The sequence below is a fragment of the Pygoscelis adeliae genome, unplaced genomic scaffold (assembly GCF_000699105.1).
Source record: "Pygoscelis adeliae isolate BGI_AS28 unplaced genomic scaffold, ASM69910v1 Scaffold38, whole genome shotgun sequence".
NCBI lineage: Eukaryota > Metazoa > Chordata > Aves > Sphenisciformes > Spheniscidae > Pygoscelis > Pygoscelis adeliae.
The window spans coordinates 1,511,877-1,532,703 of NW_008825614.1; the positions used below are offsets into that span (position 1 = coordinate 1,511,877).

Genomic DNA, 20,827 nt, shown 5'->3' on the forward strand with positions numbered 1-20,827 from the left:
CCTGGAGGTATTTAAAAGACGTGTAGATGTGGCACTTAGGGACATGGTTTAGTGGTGGACTTGACAGTGTTAGGTTTATGCTTGGACTCAATGATCTTAAAGGTCTTTTCCAACCTGAATGATTCTATGATCTTCTATCAGAGAAACTGCTATTTTAGAATAATTATCAAATACTTGGAGATATGGTCATGCACACTGCAATTGCCAGGTAATCGCTCATAGGCTTTTTTGCAGTACTCAGCCTCCTATCTTCAATTACCATTTTAAATATCCCCAAGGATTCCAGTCCAATTTTATTTGATCTTTTGTGAACGACTGATTCTTTTAGGCAAGCAATTTTTTTCATCTCTACCATGCTAATTTGAGAGAACGTCTCTACAATAGTTAGGTAATGTCATCTAAACTAACTATTCATGTGCAAGTCTATCATAAGTTTTGATTCTGATTATGTGCCATGTGTCTTTGAAGCCCTTCATCATTTCTAATGTAATTTGGGTAAATTAGATATTTGTACGGAATTTAAAGAAGTTTGATGATTTTCCTATAAAATAAAACCATCCTTGTCACTTCGCTGTCTTAGATACTCCCCGTTTTCAAGCCAGTTTCTGACCTTGCACAATCTTTGAGGCTTGGATTAAGCAAACTATTTAGACATGTTTCTCGTCTTACGTGGGTGAGTAGGCCTGCAGAGATGAAGCTTAAGTCACTTACTGAATCAGGCTTCCGTGGCAAATTCAATGGGAGTTTTGAAAACTCCGAAAGTAAAACTGATCCATCAACGGAGATTCTTTATTAACTGGTTTAATCTAAGATAAAGCAAGGCAGATCTGTAATCAAGATAAGGCTGGCTATTAGGATCATCACACTCATTCAGCTAAATCAGGTTAAAAAACAAGTGAAGTTAAACCAGAATACCTTCTGCATGTCAGCATGGTCTCGGTGGTAACCACTGTGTGAGTACCTCCACAGTGGGGTCATATTTACTTAGCTGTGTTCGTTTCTTAATCAAATGTTAAAGCAGCCTGAATGAAGTGTTGAATTGGTTTATACACCGGAGATTAAGGTTTCGCAAATCAGTTGGAGCAGCCCTGCAGATCAAGTATTCCTTTAAAGGCTTTCCATGCTAAACAAAGAGGCAGCTGGAGAATGTATGCATTTCTAAAGCCACAAGGAGGAGGTTAGACTTGCTCTTGACAGATCTAGAAGAACACCTCAAATTAGCTAACCAGCTAACACAAATGCTAATTTATGTTCCTCCACAGACCAGCACTGTGGAGGAGAACTTGGGGATTATACTGGCTACATTGAATCGCCCAACTATCCTGGAGACTACCCAGCTAATGTTGAATGCATTTGGAATATAAATCCACCCCCAAAGAGGAGAATACTCATCGTAGTACCTGAGATATTTCTCCCAATTGAAGATGAATGCGGTGATGTTTTAGTAATGAGAAAAAGTGGTAAGTTGCCAGACATGGGTTATATAAATATTCATTGCAAACTGACTGAGTTCATATTGAAGGGATGACTGTCTTCATCTATCCGGTGTTTCTAAAAGGATTGTTGAATGAACTGGCACAGCAAGTTAAAACAGAACACTGTACCAATAACAATTAACAGAGTGATATTAATTATTCAAGTGTCTTGGCTGAATCACAAAGCAGTTAATGGGCTTCTGTCTGGCCCAATTATCACGTGGGATAAATCACTGCCACTCTAGAAGTCAACAAAGCTGTGTTAGGTTATACTGGGAGAGCTATCTCCTGTCATCTATACAAATTTGTGCTCTCACTTATCCTTTGCAAGTATATATATGCTGCAGTTATTGCTAAATCTGTGCGGTGACGCAGGTTGGTACACCTGACACCCTCAAGAAATCCAAGGTTTTCCCAATTTTATGTGGAGTGGGGGGTGCGTTGTGTCTTTGATTGTGGAGTTAATTCAATAACTTCTGAAGTTAAGACACTAATGAGACGCACACCTCCTTCAGTCCTATGTAGGCATCCAGCTTCTGGTGATGTGTTGCAAAATCTCCAAGAAGCACCAAACCTGAAAGGCAATTGTTTATATGGAGCTTTGTTTGAAACAGCGTATTTTACTTGCTAAAACAGTGTATTTTATTTGCTAAAACAATTTTCACAAGTTTTTATCCTTGAGGGCTTGTGTTGACATGTCTATATATCAGAAGAAGAAACCTGCTCACTATAGATGGAAGGAAATTATATCTGTCCGGATGAGTTTTTTAAAAGCAAAGCACTTACTGTAGCAAAACAAATCAGTTGTCCTTCTAATCCCAAACTGTGGTTCCAACAGTGAGTAAAGCCAGGCACATCAGGGAAAAGTTTGACGTCCACTTCAGTACCAGTCACGGTACCAAAACAACGACGACACTGGAAAATGAGGGCAGTTTTTCAGCGTCGTGATTTGTGATCACTGTATGTTTGGCATCGTAAGAGTAGACCTTATGAATATTTATCATAGTTCGTGTACGGTCAGCTGCTACCGTTACTGTGGAAAAACGGATGGCAGTTCCAGAGTTACAGTTAGATCCACTTTTTTGCACTTCAAATCCGAATCCCATTCAATTCCAAAGGTCTCTTTTTGCTAACATTGGTGAAAGTTGAATCAGCCCTAGCACGTTCAGATTTTAGGTTACACTTGTTATTTTCCCTAATTATCCTGTGGCTATGGAATGGGGTTTTTGAGCTAGGTAAGAAGCTATTTTTTCCTTTCGTTTGAAATTCGTTTCAACTTAGAGGAGCCTCATGATACATTCATAATGATTCGAAGAAGACATCCTGCACCCTCCATCTGTTACTTATGTTAGGGGCAAATGGGGGTCTTTCTGGTTCCCAGCTATTAGCTCTGTTTCAGTATAGATAAATGACATTTTCTTTTCAAATCTACAACCACGTGTTTTGCACTGGGAGGTGCTGGTCCATTATGATCCCAGTAAGAAAGGCACTGAGACTCTGTAAGGTACCATTCAAAATGCTATTTATTGAGCTATCATTATAAGGAGAGAATAGCATAGATAATCTTACATCCCTTTAGATGGTGGGAACGATAGGCAGCGTAGCATCGAATGGGCCTCTGATCCACGCGCAGCATGCTGGGCAGACCCTGCCCATAGAAGAGATTTTGCCCTTTCAGTCATTCAAGCTATTACAGGATTTTCTTGCAAGGAAACAACTCTATTTATCATTTCTACTGTCAAACAGAAACAATGTTCTCGTGAGCACTTCTTGCTGCACTTTTAGATAAAGGCAAGGCCATGCAGTAGCATAACCGCCGCACCAAGTGGAAGTTGCCTGCAAGTTCCTCTCGTTACAACGAGCTGGCTGAGGTTATCTTGCAGCCACGGGGCTTGTGCAGCACAACACAGGCCTGAAGGCCACGCTGGACGCGCAGCACAGCACAGGCCTGGCCATACCCGGGTTTAACTGCTCTGTGGATCACTAACTCCTCGTGTGCGATGGTCTTTTGGTCAGAATCACTACACCGGGCTATTACATTCTGATAAGTGGTTTATTGCTATCAGATGAACTCCCCAAACTGGGTGCGTAAGGAGCCGGTTACCACATCTGCCTGGGGTGCAGCTGACTTGCTCTGACCTATCTGGGCCCAGCATATGGGAACCCTGGAATGCAATGCTAGAGTAGTACACAAAATAAGTAATATTGATAGTAATGTTGTAAATGTCAAAAATTATCTCTGGCACCTCGCTGTCTGCTTAAGCTTCTTGCTGTGGGACAGAGGGGTTCCCATTACCTTTGTGGAAAAACTTACTTCTCCTTATAGACAGATAAAGACTACATCCCTTCTGTCACAAAAAGCTTCTGTTCTCAGGAATACGTCAGCTGAGAAGTGTCTTGGCAATTTGACATTTCTGACCTCTGGATCAGGAAGGGTGCAAAAAGTTATTTTACAAAGAACATTTCTTTATTTAACCTTCTTTCTAGCTTCTCCTACTTCAATTACTACGTATGAAACATGTCAGACTTATGAGAGACCTATTGCATTTACCTCAAGATCGAGGAAGCTCTGGATTCAGTTCAAGTCAAATGAAGGAAACAGTGGCAAAGGATTTCAGGTCCCCTATGTGACTTACGACGGTAAGAATGGGATTGTTTTCCACCTTTGTGTTATATCTGAATTACAGAAAATTGTCCTTTAGAATCTCTCTTATGCTGATGACAGGGAGAGAAGAATGAGGAAAAACTTGATGTAACTCATTTTTATTCCAGTGAATTACTTTAAAACCAGTTGCAAAGATTTTGAAATAATACCTGATTTTATTTTTATTACTTTTTCTAATAAGGATGGACAGCAAGTTACACAGAATTCTTTAAACTTAATCCTTAGCCCACTGAATTCAATGAGACTCCTTTTAATTGGCATTTGTCATATGCGTAATAAGAATACCATTAATTGCTGTGCATTTTAGGAAGCCCCTTCATCAAGTCCTACTGGTAACCCACACAATTTTGAAAATTGTAAGTTGATAAAATCACAAGTCCAACAGAGAAAAACAATGGTGCAAAAAGAAATATCCTTTCAGTAACCACTTCCATAAATCCACATTTTAAAACAGTCTGGCTTGTCATATAAATTATGCATTAAACTGTATATTTTGGACTTTGGGATGATTTCTGTTGTAAGGAAACAAAGACTTTTCTGTGATACCTTTGGCAGCTGTTTTTGTGCAATTTTGCGAATGATTAGAAAATCTGTATTAAGCTGGTCATTCAGGAATCAAAAGAGCTGTTCTCAGGGCAGAAAACGAGGATCTGTTCCTGTCTGTGCTGCTGACTTGATGTATAACCTTTGACAGTTATTTCATATCCCTGGTCCTGTTTCTTCATCTCTAGAATGCAGATAATAAAGCATTATTATCTGGAGGGAGTAGTTTTCAGGGGCTAAGTTAGTATTTATATGGATAATTCAAAATTACTGTTCTAAAGCAGTACAGAATTTTAATGTGATTAGATTAGACTACAGCAGCTTGAGAGACACGGAATAACTAACTGGATACTAAATTTCTCAGCTCTGTCCTGAAGAGGAGGCCTAGCTAATGTCTGGCTGTTATCCTCCCAAAGGACGTCACAAACAGTCACTCAACTGATCTTTACTTTGCAGAGGATTACCAACAACTAATAGAAGACATTGTTCGAGATGGACGATTATATGCATCAGAAAATCATCAAGAAATCCTAAAGGTAAGAAAATTCTGCTTTATGGGAGGCTAACCAAGAATTCCTTTTACTAAATATTTTCCAAAGATAGTTCTCATTACCCTGATAGGGTCATAATATTTAAACCTCAAGTGTGACCCCAAATTAAATTCTCTGTCTTCTGAGGTTTGTTGCTGGCATTTGGAGCAGCACAAAATCAGTAGCTCAGCTAGCTGGGCGAGCACGTGCGTACGTCCTTTGCTGAATCAGGAACTAAATGAAATGTATGCTAAGATGATTGTATGTTAGAAAAATTAGTCAACCAAGAATGAAGAACCTATTGTTTGAAGAGCCTTCTTCAGCCTCAGTCTGGTATGTGTTTAAATGAGTCATTAAGTTAGAATTTCCTGTGCATTAAAAAAATGTATTTACCTAAATCACTGTCCTGCCTCACCAAGACATAACCATAACGTAGCATTGTAAGCTGTCCATGAAATGGTTTTCCAAAGGCACAAGCAACACATTGGAGAGAGTTGTGGAGAAAGGCTGCTCGGCTGCCACCTATAACTAACTAACTAATTAAAACTGAAAAAAGGCTGTTCGGAAGGCAAAATTCAGCCGTGTAAATGTACAGCTTGGAAGGACAGGAACTGATTAACAGCCAGCTCCCCCGGCCATCCCTGCCCCAGCCCTGCCAGTATTCTCTCACTAGAGCTTCGAGATCGCTCAGGTCCCAACTGCAGTGCATACAGTCAGGCACAGGCTCAGTTGAGGCTCTGAATCAAGACTTTACCAAGGTACAGGAGAAGGTCCTTAAAGAGCTCAGCATCACTGAGGGAACAGCCTTCTCTCTTGTTTGCCGAGGGAAGGCCCTGGACGACGGCATGAAACAGGCTGGAAGGGCAGTCAGCGGCAGTTTGCAATTCTAATGCCTAGCTTCTGCAGCCAGTTTGTGGTTACCCCAGCTGCTACCCTCTCAGTTCAGGACCTTCCAGGAACGCTAATTGCAACAAAACATCCGGCACAGTAGAAAGATTCATCAGTCTAAAACTCCACAGCAACACGGAGCAGTTTGTATGTAAGCCCAGTATGTCTGGGCTTTCCCCAGAATCAAGTTTTGCAAAAAAACCCCTGATTGTTGTTCATTAATTTTGAAAGCTGTGCAGACACTAAATCCAAATGCTATTTTTTCCTAATATATGTGTTGTCTCCCATAGGACAAGAAACTGATTAAAGCTCTCTTTGATGTACTGGCACACCCACAAAACTATTTCAAGTACACAGCACAAGAGTCAAAAGAGATGTTTCCAAGATCATTTATAAAGCTACTGCGATCAAAAGTTTCCAGATTTCTACGACCATACAAATAGTCTAGCGGTATTCAATTTTTGGTTACTTCGCATTCCTGTCAAATATTGTCTTTCCTCCATAGTAGAAACATTTGCTAATTTGAAGGCTCTTTTTTGCAGTCTTTCGTTTTCAATTGTATATTGAAGAATACCTATAATGTTTTATAATCGTTAAAAGCCAATGTTCTGAATGGGATTTTTACTACAAAAAAAATTGTGCGTCCCTGAGTGCATCTAGTTGAAGATCCAAATTTGTGTCTGCACTAGTGTATTTTCACTTTCCATTTTGAAATTACATTATGTAGAAAATATTCTTTCTAGCTTTTTATTTTTCATCAACAATAACTTCCGTCAAAGCAAAGAAGGAATCTATTCAAATCCGATTAAACTACCTGCAGATAAGTTCTGTTGTAGAAAGAAGTATGTAGTATAAATAATATTTGGATTTTGAATTGCACTTGAAGTTTATATTTGAATCTTTGGAAGAAAACAAAACAATCTAAATTTTGTTATTTCTCATTTGTGGCTTAGTGGAACCTCTGTCCAAGTAGAAATCAAAAGGGAAAAAAAGAAGAAAGAAGGAAAAAAAACCAAACACCTGTAATTTTGTTTTATGAATTACGTAAGAATGAGTCCCATGCCCTAATGTCCGAATGTTTTTATCTGTCATCTCCTAAACTTCTTCAGAGGTTTGCCACTATCAATTACTTCATTGAAACAGATTTCGCTCTGGATTTCCGTACACCAGTTGGTCCCTTTGAAGGCATTTATAATAGGATAGGTGAGAAATGAACAACAACAACAGTAGTAGTCTTGTTTTTCTTTCCGTTAATAGAGCATCTAATTAAGTACAATATATAAATATATAAATATATACTTCTATTTGTGGGTACATTAGTAATGTTATCTTTAGTTACTGTAAATATTATTCATGCTTAAATCTTTACTCCTACACACCCTATTTACTCATATCTATTTGTAACTTCGCTTAGATGATTAAATGACTTCTCCAAGTGCTTGTCACTTCCGATAACACCAAACTGAAGCCTTTTGGACTTTTATAATAGTGGATAATGGTTTACTCTGGGACAATCTCTTTCACCATACATTATTCCAGGAGAAATGACATCGGTTAAGATGCAACTGCTGTCCAGTAAAGGGTCAGCTATTGCCTCTTCCTTGGGCACCCCTCACATGCAGACCAACAGAGTTACCCCTGAGGACGACATACGTGAGAGAGGCTCACTAGGAAGGAATTTTTGTTGGATCTGCCATCTCTAAAACGCTGGGAACATACCTGTGTCACAGGCCCAGGCTCTAAGGGGGGTGAGGGGGTGAACAGGACACGGTTTTGCGGGTGAGTTGAAGGGCAGGCCCTGCAGTTTTCAGGGACCCGGTGCTCCCTTTTATCACGAGTTTGCAACCGCAGTGCCCATCAGCCACGGGAATTGTACGGTCTGCAAGAGAGCATTAGCCTCGTGGTCAGGCCTTCCTCACAGAGTGACAGGTACTGGTGGGTTAAGATGACGATAAATCCTGTGTCTCCTGCAGTTTCCTGGCACAGGAGCCCATTTCAATGAGAGAGTAGCTATTTTTATTAGTATTTCAGCCGCTTTACTTTTAAGTCCCTTCCTCTTGTATATCATTTTCCCTTTTGATCCTACAAGTTTATTACATGGAGAAATCAACTACCACGCCAACGTCCTTTCAGAAAAAGACGAACATACAGTTTTGTTTCACTGCATTTTTTTTTGCATATCTACCCTGTAGTTTAGCATACCCTTGGATGCTCTCAAAGACATACATTAAGGGTGGTTACGGTTAACTTCTGACACTTTTTTTGTCTTTGAGCAAGTAATGTTTAAATTTACAAAGTTGTTTCCTGTTGGCTAGAAGCGGTTGAATACTCCATTTCTAAGAGACACCTTAAGTATTCTTATGAACTTTTCTTCTTGGCCGTGTTGTAATTTTGCTTGCCTTCTTTCCTTTTCTGTTGAAGAGCATAATTTTTTTCTTTCTATGCCTGAACAGTTTTAACTTAGAGTCTAACGACTCAGTTTTTTAACTCATGGATCTTAGGTCTTTGACGAGCTTTCTCTTTTATATATATATATGTATATATTTATATATTAACCCTCATTTCAAAACGTAACATCTCCATAAAAGTCCTTTTCTAAAGGCTGTTAAACCTAACTTTTTGTGAGGATGTTGAAACCACTTTTATTAAATATTCATTATGGGTTACTAAAGGTGGATATTTGAAGGAGAACATCTCATCAGTCCTAGATTCCGTGCATGCCTGGAACGAAAAAAAAGTTATGTGTATGTTTTTCCTTAAGAGGAGTTATTTGTAGGAAAAAATTAAATCTTAAAAAAGCAAAAATCTTTTTAGGTACTCAATTATGTATAAGTGTATAGCTAAAAAACTACTTCAGCCAAACAGTATTTTAAAGTCTGATAGGTTATTCAGAATGATTAGAAATGGGTCAGGATTGCAGCCATCCTACTGACAGATACGATGGAAAAGATATGAAAGATATGGAGAAAAAGAACTTCCTCATTTGCTGAACAATTTACAGTGATCTCTAGTATTTCAAACTTCAGTAAGCGAACTTTGGAACCTGATGCTGTGCAGTGAGTTTAGTAAAATCTTGCTAAAATTTTTGCTTAATGGCCGACACGTTTGGACATGATACCACTGTACGACACTGGTGCCAAGCAGGACAAACTTCCTCTCTGGAACAGGGCTGTAAGTAATTGCCTTACGAGTCCAGAAACCACTGGCAGCACCGTAACATTTTCCAGGTTCTTAACTACATGGGGAATCCAGTGCCAGATAGCGACTACGAGAGGGACGTGGCCCAGTTGTGGCCCCTGTTAGTGGGACCTTGGTAGAGCTGTGAGAGGTGAATACAGGAGGGACTAGCTGCATTTAGTGCTGGTACAACTTGCCCTGACTTACAACCACATTAGACAAAACCAGGGTTTTGTCTAGTTCATCCTGACAGACAACCTGAGAGCGCGTGTTAGCTCATATTCCCCGGAGCCATGTCAGGGCATGGACTGCACAGTCAGGACAGGGTGCTCGGGGACTTCTATAGCAAATGCAGACTTTGTGTTGTTGAAAGCAGTGAAAGAAAGAGAATAATTTGGCCTTCAAAAGTATGCAGTGAAATGCTTCTGAATATATAGGGGTTTCATATGTGATATATTTAGAAAATGAGTCAGGTTTGAATGTTTGCAGCTCTGCATAGAAATGCCCTTGGATGTGCAAATTTCTAATGAAATATAAGTAATGACAAGTATATAGAACTATCTGAACCGATTTCAGCCGATTTGTACAACAGCACAGAATTTTTACATCAGCTCTAAAAGTTAAAAATGCTTTGACTTTCACGCTGGATTTATAGTTACAGAAACTGGCGGTCACCAAATAGAAGGTGAGCTCAGCTCTTCATTTGTTAATGTAGGTGTAGGATGTCTTCATCGTCAGAAGTCAGAGAACATATTGCTACTATGCAATAACAGTACAACAAGGAATGTTGTCTTCTGTGGAGAAGACCTAGACGCATTTGGGAATCAAAAAACATACGAGGAGAAATATGGCCGCCTTTAAGAAAACCAGCTTCATTAAATGAATCAATACATTGCAGAATATAAAATTTTGGCTTTTACCCTAAACATGAAATATTGCATTTAAACATATTCAATAAATACAGCCCTGTATCTGTTCTTACAGAATTACACATTGTACGCAGGATATGTGCAACAACATGTTTACATGTTATTACTGCAAGGCCGAAGAAGTGTCCATTTGTGATTGCCCAATTCCACGTCACAAACCGAGCTTTTTGTTTTCGATTTGCAAATGCCTGTATGCCTAAAAGCTGCACCTGTAGCACTTACCATTCTAAGCCTCTCTTCCTGCTTTAAATACTGCACTTATTTTTGGTGAGGTGGTGGTGAATCATCCCTAAACATTCTTGTGTGCCACCAAATCGCCACCTGCATACCTGCTGCAGTCCAGGAGACTGCAACAATCAGAAGTTGCTAATCAAGCCCTAAGTTGTGCCGTGAAAGCGCTCGTTAGCGATTGCTGTGGGCAAGGTGCCTCTGTGTGTCATTTGAGTACAGGAAGCGTCAGGATTCGGTGTCCAACAGATTGCCACCTGCATCTTGCCTGCAATAGCAAGATTTATTCTGCCTGAAGATTTAGCTCGCCAGAACTGGATTTAAAGCTGCTGAAGTCTTTTTTCAGCCCATTTTCTTGCCCTGCCTTCCTTCCTCCATCATACATTAGATCTTTACCTAAAGACCAACTTTTCAAAGGAAATTTATTTCCTCATTGTGCCTCCCCTATAGAATAAAGTTAAATCACAGTGTGTTATAACTACTGCAGATTTAGACTCATCAGCTTCATACTAGGGTAAGCTTACTTAGAAGTAAGTAAGCTTACTTAAAACTAGCTTACCTAGTAAGCTAGGTTTAGTTTAAGTTTAGTTTTGTTTTAGACTAGCTTAAATAAATACAGGCTTGGTCGCAGAGTTTTCAGAGAGTCTGCGTTCTGAGTTGGCAGCTGGTTTTGAAAGAGCACAGCTCGCCTGTAGTCCTCTGTCTGTAAGCAGAACGCAAGGATGATGCCACATGAACAAGAAACATGCTTACATGCATTAAATATTCAAAAGGAAAAGTCAAACCCCACGCCACGCCCCTTTGTAAGCATGCCCAACAGATTCAAATTTCTCAGGTCAGTCTTACCTGTAAAGAACCCAGTTTTAATCTTGCGGATATTGAGTTGCGAACATCAGGAGCAAAAGTAGCGGTATGATTCTTATACAGGAACTGCTGACAGGTCTTGGCCAGCAAAACCCAACTGCTTTGTGACACTTCCCGTGTCTGGACTCTCAATACCTTTGCGTGCTCTTAAAAGAGAAGCTGGAGTGAAACCTTCAACAACTGAATCCAGTGGCGAATTTCTCGGCCACCTCAGGGGTCTGGATTTTCCCTTTTCTAATAATGGGAATGAGCAACACACGCAGTTACTTGTACCTGTGTCATGAGTCCAAGTAGTTGCATTTTTTTCATAGTTTAAAACCACTGATTGACAGGAATGGTAGTAACTGGAGAAGTTCTGTAGGCTCTCAGTACTTTGAGAGTTTAATGAAATAGTTTTCTAGGATGAGAGACTGTTGTAAGCACTTGGGGGGAAAAAAAAAAAGACTTTTGTCTCCCATAAGAATTTATGGAAGAAGGGAAATTTCTGTAAGGTAATACGAACTTATTCCTCAGTGTGAGACTTTGATTCAGAGAGAGGTCTCATGTTTTATGGTAATGTTTTTCATCTGAATAGAAACAGACTGGGAAATAAACTCTTAATGTCAAAAAACTGTTATCTAAGTATCTGAATATATACAATTCCAGTTTGTTATTTCATTTATTTATTCTGTTTCATCACTAAGCTTTTAATCTATAAGATTAATATGTAATATACAAGAGTAAAATGTACAGAAGTACCTTTAGATGTAATAATTTAAACCATCTGTATTCAGAAAGCAGAGATAACAAGTTTAAAGATACACAAACAATTGCAATTCAATTTTAGCTGAATTTCTCAATATCTAGAAAAAGAAGTGGCTTTGCTTAATTAAACTATTTTAATGATTGTGAAAATATCTTTTAGAGTTTGGGTTTGTTACTTTTTTAATTAAAATTATTTTGTAAATATTGTTTTCTATGTTTTATACCTTAGAAAGGCCATTAATTTGCATTGACAGCAGCAGATAACTCCACACAATGATTAAAAAGGGTACTTTAGGAGACTGGGGTGGATGTGGTCAGTAGTCAGATTCATCCTTCCAGATTACTGCTCCTGTTATTTCTGCAGTCTCACTGGCATCGTCGGAAGAGTTTTCTGGGGCAATTGAACCTGCTAATTTTCGTAGAATTGACTATCAAGTGTCATTCTGAAGTGCTTACCATTTTCATAACATATAAAGAACATGTATTTTGAAGTTAGTGCTAGCTCTTCTTCCATTGTTAGGATAAGAAACAACACAAAACTCAGAAATAAAAGGGAATTCAAAAGATTACGCCCAAATACAGTATAAAGACAAGGAAAGGTATGGTACCCGTGTGCTCCTCGGTAGCAGTGGAAGTGATAAAACCTTGTGTTGGATGGGATCATAGAGGCTTTTTTAGGCAAAACTGCCACTGAAGTCAGTGGTAGTTTCACCTGCATAAAGTTCACTATGATCACGTCCGTCGTCTGTTAAGCAGGAATTTCTGGTAGACTAGATTTTGGGGGGGCGGGGAAATACCTGGAGTGTAATATTGGTTTCTGTACCAATTTGCTCCGTGTAAATCACTGGGCAAGAGTGACATTTTGAACTAAACCTTTGTAGATGCTGCTGGGACTTCTAAGCTTTATTACCAATGTAAATTATGTACAAACAGGTATTTCCATATGAAATGTACCATGATAGTTTAGAGCAAAGATAGTGAATAACTGTACAAAATTTGATACTTAGAAAATAAAATACAGTGGTCTAAGCTTTACCAATATTTTAACAATACTGTCAGATTTGTAGTAGAAAATGTTGTTGTAAATGTACCTTATAAGAAAATACATTTCCTTTTGCCTCTGTATATGAATAGCTTTGATTTCTATGTCAAAGCTCAAAATGAAGCATGTAATAAAACTTTTGTTAAAATCACTTTCATAATAAACGTAAAATGGAATGGTTACCCCTGCCTGCCATTTATTTGTGTACATGGAGAAGGCTCCACACACCAGTGTAATGTAGACAGGAATCAGAAGAGAACTTCACTTTTTTGATAGCCTTTACATATTTTGGTCTAATTTTCATCTTCAGGCAACAGAGGGCTTTTCCTTTCTCATCGAACAACTGGAGTTTGTGAATGCTGGGACACTGAGTTACGTTCCTTCCAAATAGACTTCAAGGAGAATTTTTCAGACCAAGAAGAAATCCTGGCTACAGTAAAGCACCACATCACCAACATTCCTCCAGGACCTTTAACCATTTCTTAAAATAACTCTGACGTTACTATGTGTATCTCATGCAGGTGCCCTTTCCCTCTATTGAGAACCTGCCTCAAAGAAAGAAAGAGGAAAGAAGCTCTCTTCCACTGGTGGCCTGATGGGCTATTCCCACCACAAGCTGCCGAGAAGACTGGTGACTTCCAAACTCACATGCTGCTTGTCCCATTGAGGACTAGGTTGAGAGGAAACTACGCTTGCACCCAAAAACGATGATTTAAAGAGAGGTCAAAAGTGTCCTTTCCTCCTCTAGTCCTGCTGTGGAAAAAGTGTATTTGCCCAGGCCCTCCTTGCTGCTGAATTTTACGATGGTAGTTACACTTTTGCAGTCCAAGGTTACTGTCGTGGTTTAACCTCAGCCGGCAACTGAGCACCATGCAGCCCCTCGCTCACTCACCCCGCAGTGGGATGGGGGAGAGAATCGGAAGGGTAAAAGTGAGAAAACTCGTGGTTTGAGATAAAGACAGTTTAAGAGGGAAAGCAAAAGCCACGCACACAAGCAAAGCAAAACGAGGAATTCGTTCACTGCTTCCCATCGGCAGGCAGGTGTTCAGCCACCCCCAGGAGAGCAGGGCTCCATCACGCGTAACGGTTACTTGGGCAGACAAACGCCATCACTCCAAACGTCCCCCCCTTCCTTCTTCTTCCCCCAGCTTTATATGCTGAGCATGACGTCATATGGTGTGGAATATGGCTTTGGTCAGTTTGGGTCAGCTGTCCTGGCTGTGCCCCCTCCCAGCTTCTTGTGCCCCTCCAGCCTTCTCAGTCCGTAGAGCATGGGAAGCTGAAAAGTCCTTGGCTAGTGTAAACACTACCTAGCAACAACTAAAACGGTGGTGTGTTATCAACATTGTTCTCACCCCAGATCCAAAACACAGCACTGTACCAGCTACTAGGAAGGAAGTTAACTCTATCCCTGCCGAAACCAGGACAATTACAAAGCAAGTAGCATTTGTATAATCGGTGGCCCAAGTGAAACTCCTGATACTGGTAATGATGAAAATGGATGATGACAGACTGACAGAAAATAGACTGTGTAGTGACACGAATCGGTCAGTTAGATCTGATCTAAATCATCTTTTGCAGTTTAAGAAGAAGTGCAAGTCGCCATTAAGGGTACACAGCCTGCTAGACCAGACAAAAAGCACGGATGTTATTAATTCAGTTGATAACACCTGTAACAGGTTTGCCACTCAGCAGTGCTTGTTGGGAGATGAGCACAGCCTGCGGAGCATTGTTAACGCCACAGCAGCCACCTGCTGTAGAACAAGCAGGAGGCTTCATATACATACCAGCACGGTGCGTGCTATTCTGCCGATAGTCTCATGGAAGCAGCGTCTCTTGTTAAGAGAAAGCATTTATCATATGACAGTATGCTCTGCTGATTTTATCTATGTTATAAATGATATAAATACTATCAGTATGACTGATGACTATTGGCGTCACTGACAGGTTTGAAAGGCGTAGAGACAGCTACATTCTGACTGGCTGCAAAAGATCAATTACTGCCTTTTTCAGCTAGCAGCAATCCACTTAGGTAATACAGGCAGTTACCCTCATTACACTCCAAGAAGATACAGCATCACTTTTATCAGACTACAGACGGTGCCATGTGAGATGGTGCTCAGCTGCCTTTATAGCTTCAGAGTAATAGGAAAAGTCAGCTCCTATCAAAGACAGAGGAAAAGCTGAACTCAAAAGTTCCTAAAGGTCATTGGAAGTCAAATTAATTACTCTTAATGTAGTAGCTGCGTACAAGGGCAAAAGCCGCTGAAAGTTCAGCAGTCACGACAATGCACGTGTGAGTATGAGATTCTAGTTTACTGAAATAGGCATTGCCTGGTGAGAAGCGCAGAGGGGACCATTCTCATTTCAGATCTTTCCATGACTTCCCGACAAGCTCACAAAACATAATGGCCTGATGAACAGCACTGCGGTGCGACCCAGCAGGTAAGTGAAGGCAGACTGGGCATACTCTTCTCTTTGTTCAGCCATCAACATTGACTGACTCCTGGTGTCACAGAAGGGTCTGTCCTGTACAATCATAATAAATGGCTATTTTTGCCTCTTAAAAATAACATCTAAATGGGCAGTCAGCTGTGAACCGCTGGCAACATTCCTCCAAATCTTTATGTAAGTTGCAAACCAGACTTCATTCCCAGAGCATTTTTAGGAGGCATTGCCTTGCCACGGGTGCATTTTCTTTCTCCCTCTGTTTTATGTAGCTGTGCTTGAACTCCTGTAGCACATGAAGCTAACACAGCTGCGGTCTGCTTTCTCCTGCCCCGGTGCACATCTTGCTGCTGCTGTTGCTCCCTAGTGCCCCAACAAATTTCCTCCTATCATGTTGCTAGGCAGGCAACATAAACATTGATGCACATGCTCTAGGTAGCCACAGACTAGTTTTGCTACAAAATGCTTCTATGTTTAAAACATAAATCAAGAGAAGTACCATAACCCCATCTGTGCATTTTATCCAATATGGTATTTATTTGAGCCAGCACTATTACCAGCCACGGCTTTTTTATGATCATTTAAGGAGATCTCTCACTGACTAGCTCTAGAGAGCCCCATCACTGCCCAAGGAGATGTATGCGAGGTACCTGGCCCGTCAGCATCCTGCGCCATTCCAGCACGAAGGTGACATACATACCAGTTGCCACCTCTGCAGTGTGCCTCCTGATGCACGGTGTGAGATGTGCTACACTCCAACAACACTTCCTAACATGCAGAATAACATCACCTCCAGCTCACTTGTGTTGCGTGTACAACAGTATTCCTAGGTAACGGTCATACTTTTATAAAAGTAATATATTAGACGACATGGTATGTACACCTAAAGACACAGGAAAAGGAGGAACAGGGATCTGCCTTTCTGAAGGCACCCAAGCGGCTTGTGACAAACTGCAGCACTGGCTGTGGAGCTGCAGCAGGATGCCTTGGGACTAAGGGCAGCACGTTGGATTGCCTGCATGGACGTGACACGAGGTGAAGACCCTTGGAGCTTCCTGGCAAGCTGCTTTTTCATCTTGTACCCCTGGTATAAGGGCAGCCTCCCTCCAGCCCAGTACTGCTTGAGCAGTGAAAGCGTCTTTGAAATTAAGACACCTGCACTTGTCAGTGTGTGTTATGTCAGTGCATAATATAAATGCAGTAAATATGTTTCTTGGGGGATACAATGAATATTGTTTGTACCAGACAATTTGTTTGGCTTATTATACTTAAGACACTGATCTCTTGTCAGACCTTTAGGCTAGAGACTGGGCCCAACTTGCTAAGATCATTCATCTGTCTGCAAGCTGCCGTCCAAGGCTCTTTTTCTCCAGGGCTTTTTCCAGACTCCACGCTCACATGGACACCCGCCCCAAGACCAAAACATGGGTTTCCCTCCTGACTCAGGTGCTCATCCAGCCACACAACAGCACAGTGCAGCCCCGCTGTCACACAGTAGTTGGGGTACAGGAAAGAGACTTCGTATAAGGCCCTTGATGGACACCAGCTGACAGGTGAGTGTTGCAAATTTAACTAAATGCGGTGCTTTATTTTTCTCTCCTCCTTCTACTGCAGCCACATGCCTGGACATCACTGCGGTTTGAAGCTCTGAGTTGATGACCCCACGGCTGTCTGAGCCTTATGTGGCGCATCACAGAATCGTGCTCACAGCCTCACAGCTGGTTGTTGTCACTGCCTCTGCACAGGTTCCTTGCCAGGTGAGTGCAAAGCACAGTCAATGCTGTTTTGGGGATTCTTGCAGTTAGAGGGATGCAGTAGCTTCCCAAAAATATACCTGTCTACAAAAGCAGGTAAGCAAAAGCTACACACAATCACTGCTATTTTAATGCAGAAGAATACCTTTTGCATTCTTGTAACAGCATCTGTGAGGTTCTAGGCTCACAGATACAGCTATGATAAAGTATTTACAGCAAATGATGTTCCTCCCTTCTAAGCCCCCATCTCAGCTTTCCATGCTTAGAAGTTCTAGTTTTACTGTTGAGAAAGTTTATTTGAAAGCAAATGGTTTCTTTGATAACATATTACAGCATTTATTGTAAAATGCATCAGAAATATGTCCCCTCATCTCCTCTTTATTATTATGTTGAGGGTCTCTTCTGCCCCTTACATCCCTACCTCTCTTCGGGAGAAGGCTTCCATGACATGCTGCCAAAGAGGAAGGTTCTAACGTGAAACAACAGGAAGTGGGGAATGCACATCAGATCTGTCAGGATCAGATAGCCATAAACATTTGGAATAAAGCCAGAAACTGCCAGACTCACAAAACTTTGTAAAACTCTAGTTGTATTTGTTGGGGGCAAATGCTGCTTCACATATGCTAAGTCATGATAGATTCCGGCTGCAGGGAGGGAACTAGATGCGGGAGTGTAGCGGTGGATAAGTCATCGGGACTGCTGTGACAGAGGCACAACAGCTGCATGGGTTGGTCCCCTACAGATAGTGCCAGAAGGCTAAATCCTCTTATTTTAGACTGGGGTAGTGCTTGTAAGCTCAGCCTTGCTGAGAATTTTTTGCATTCTCTGCAAATACCTATGTAAAGTAACCCATTAAATTTAACAAGCACTTTGCCTGAGTAAGGACTGCATTGTTCAGGCACTGTAAATTAGTCACTCTTCCTAAGAAAACAATCAGAATAATATACTGTGGTAACTTTTTCTTTACAAAGATTATCCACAAATACCTGCTTTCATAATGAGAGGCTGACAGTGGTATCTCTGGGCTACAGCTCTGGTATCACAGGTGATCTCTGCCACAGAGTAGGAACAACTGCTCCCGAAAGCCTCACTGTGCAGCCTGGCGGCTGAAGTGGCGATGGGAGAGCGGTGAGCGCTGGATGCCGCTCCCTGCTCCAGGAATTACTCCTGTTGTGGAAAAACAGCAGAAAAGTGGGGTAGGCTGCCAAGGACAGCAGTTGAGTAAGACCGCATTAGGTAACTGTTGGACAAAGTCAGGGAATAGCCCACTTACTTACAGTTGCTTCTGTGTCTCAGGGTCTTATCTACTCTTAACCACGCTGATTCTGACTGTGTTTTATTACTACTCGGAGTTTATCAGCAGCAGTGTAGCCTGCCCCCAGACCTGCAAACTCACCCAAACAGCCTGGAACCACAGACAGCTGGCCAGCAGCCAGAACTCCTACCCAAAGTGAGGTGGAAATGTAAACAAGCACTGAGAACGCACCTGCCTGCACTTGGCGAGAACATGAATTATGTAAATCTCATGTTGGAGCAGGATCACTCTTCCCCTTGCCTCTGGACAGGGCATGATCAGTGTGGCTCTACTGAACAAAGGAATGAAAATACATCCCACTTTTCTTACTCGGTCTGCCTAGGGGAAGATGACCTTTTTTTTTTCAGGCAATTAAAAAGTTTGACTTAACTATAAAATTATTATTATATATTTTCTGGGAACTTATTTTTATAAAGTCATCTGGCAGAAAAGAAGTAAATGAACCACCAGTTCAAATTAGCAGTAGTAAACACTCCCAACTTGAGACATTTGGTGTAGTGAGTAAAATCTGTGCAAAAAACCAAGTCGTGTAACTTGATATACTTGACATAGACTGTGTAGAACTGTATTATGTTGTGTGCATATATAATATGCCATCAGGTATTGAGTCTATGGCAAAGACAGAAATGAGGGATGGGTGGCACTGGGATCCTCTTCGGTAAGCAGGATCCCCCATGAGGACTGGTAAGCGATCTAGTCTCCACATTTTATAATACTAGTGCAAGATCACCACCACAGCCATCCTTTTTTTCCAAAGCACAATATTAGCAAAAACGTCCTCAAACTCAGAGTGGCGTGGTGGGAACCCAGTCAAGGAACACCAGAAATACAACTAGTTTTTGATCTCCTGCTGTTTAATCAGGTAGGCCTCCTTAGCAACATCCTAGTAAAGCCTTTATGCCGGGGAATTGTGGGAACACAGCACGTGGTGAGGCAGACAAAGTCTCAGGCAAAGAGGAAGATTTGCCTGCATTTACTATTCAGATATCCAACCCGAGGATTGTGCTAGATCCTCAACTGCAGAATGGCAACGTATAGTTACAGCACGTAGGCATCATTTTTAATCTCTACTCTCTCCATCCCTGGCCAAGCTATTGCAGCACTTTAATTTACAGACCCTCCACCTGCTAACTCTTATGTGGAAAGACGGGTTGCTGCTCTGGGTAGTTATATAGGACACCAGTCCAGCAACACAAGACAGGGCATTGAGCAAAGAGGTATTTCTTCAATGTGGCATTCACGTACATTCTCCACTGACTGCGCTCCGTGAATTTGAGGCTTTCTTGACCAGCTACTGACCCTAAATTCCTATTTCTAGAAACTGCCTTTTATTTCCAGGGCTGTAGGACACCCCTCCCAGCATGGTGCCATGCTGCCAGCAGGAGCAGCGCTGAAGTCAAATCCTGGCTTGATTTGAGGATAGGCTGGCAGGAAAAGCAGTTTCCACAGTCCCTGGAGCAGACAATCCACAGAGGGAGCAATGCAGGTGCTCCTAGCAGCAGCAGCAGCTCTTGACTAGCCAAAAGAGTAGGCACAGCAAAGCCCCGGCCTGCGCTCCAAGCAGCCGCCAGCATCAGATGCCTTGCTTTGCTCTTGTGTAGCTTTATAACCATACCTGAGTTGAGACCAAAGCTACCAGTAATGTTTAGGGAGCCACACCTTAAACTGGTTAGGCTATTCCCTACAAAACCTGAGAAGGAATGGATTTTCTTAGAAACGTCTTCTAAACAGCACAAGAAAAATATTGGGAAGCCACCTCCCTCCTACAGGCACTTGCAAAGAACACACCTCCCTCTTACACTGACAGATATTGAAGAGAGGCCTAGCGTTAAAATTCACTTGTCACAGTTCAAAACCAAGAAAGTTTTGATTTAAAAAATGTTTGGCACCATACATGGTGCCAGTTTTTCCTCTACGCACACAACTCAAAGAGAGCATCTCCCGTGGCTGTGACTGGCAGTTAGCCCCTCTCATGTCTCGCACCCCACCCACTGTAACCCACTTCAGAGGCTGCAGCTGGGGCCCTCCTGAAAAGCCCCTTCATCGCGAAACACTGTGAAACTCAAAAATCTCGTGGCCGGCACCACGCCGCGAATGCTGTGGTTTTATTAAAGCTTAAGGCCAAGAGAAGAACAAAGCACAAGCAGAACCCGCACCTGCTCAGCAGACTAAAGCTCCCTCAGACCTCTTTTCCTCAGGTGTAACTGGAAACCTGCCGTGCCCCT

At 41.5% G+C, this 20,827-nt stretch overlaps 2 protein-coding genes across 2 annotated transcripts in view; both read left to right on the plus strand.

The window, feature by feature from the left end:
- The window catches only part of SCUBE1 (signal peptide, CUB domain, EGF-like 1), a 220,390-nt gene extending 213,846 nt beyond the window's left edge, over window positions 1-6,544 (plus strand). The window contains exons 20-23 of the mRNA XM_009332799.1: window positions 1,263-1,460; window positions 3,963-4,115; window positions 5,140-5,219; window positions 6,392-6,544. Of these exons, the coding sequence (XP_009331074.1) occupies window positions 1,263-1,460; window positions 3,963-4,115; window positions 5,140-5,219; window positions 6,392-6,544 (584 nt within the window). The remainder of the gene's footprint in view (window positions 1-1,262; window positions 1,461-3,962; window positions 4,116-5,139; window positions 5,220-6,391) is intronic.
- Window positions 6,545-18,426: 11,882 nt separating this feature from the next.
- The window catches only part of TTLL12 (tubulin tyrosine ligase-like family, member 12), a 32,155-nt gene continuing 29,754 nt past the window's right edge, over window positions 18,427-20,827 (plus strand). The window contains exon 1 of the mRNA XM_009332997.1: window positions 18,427-18,483. Within this exon, the coding sequence (XP_009331272.1) occupies window positions 18,427-18,483 (57 nt within the window). The remainder of the gene's footprint in view (window positions 18,484-20,827) is intronic.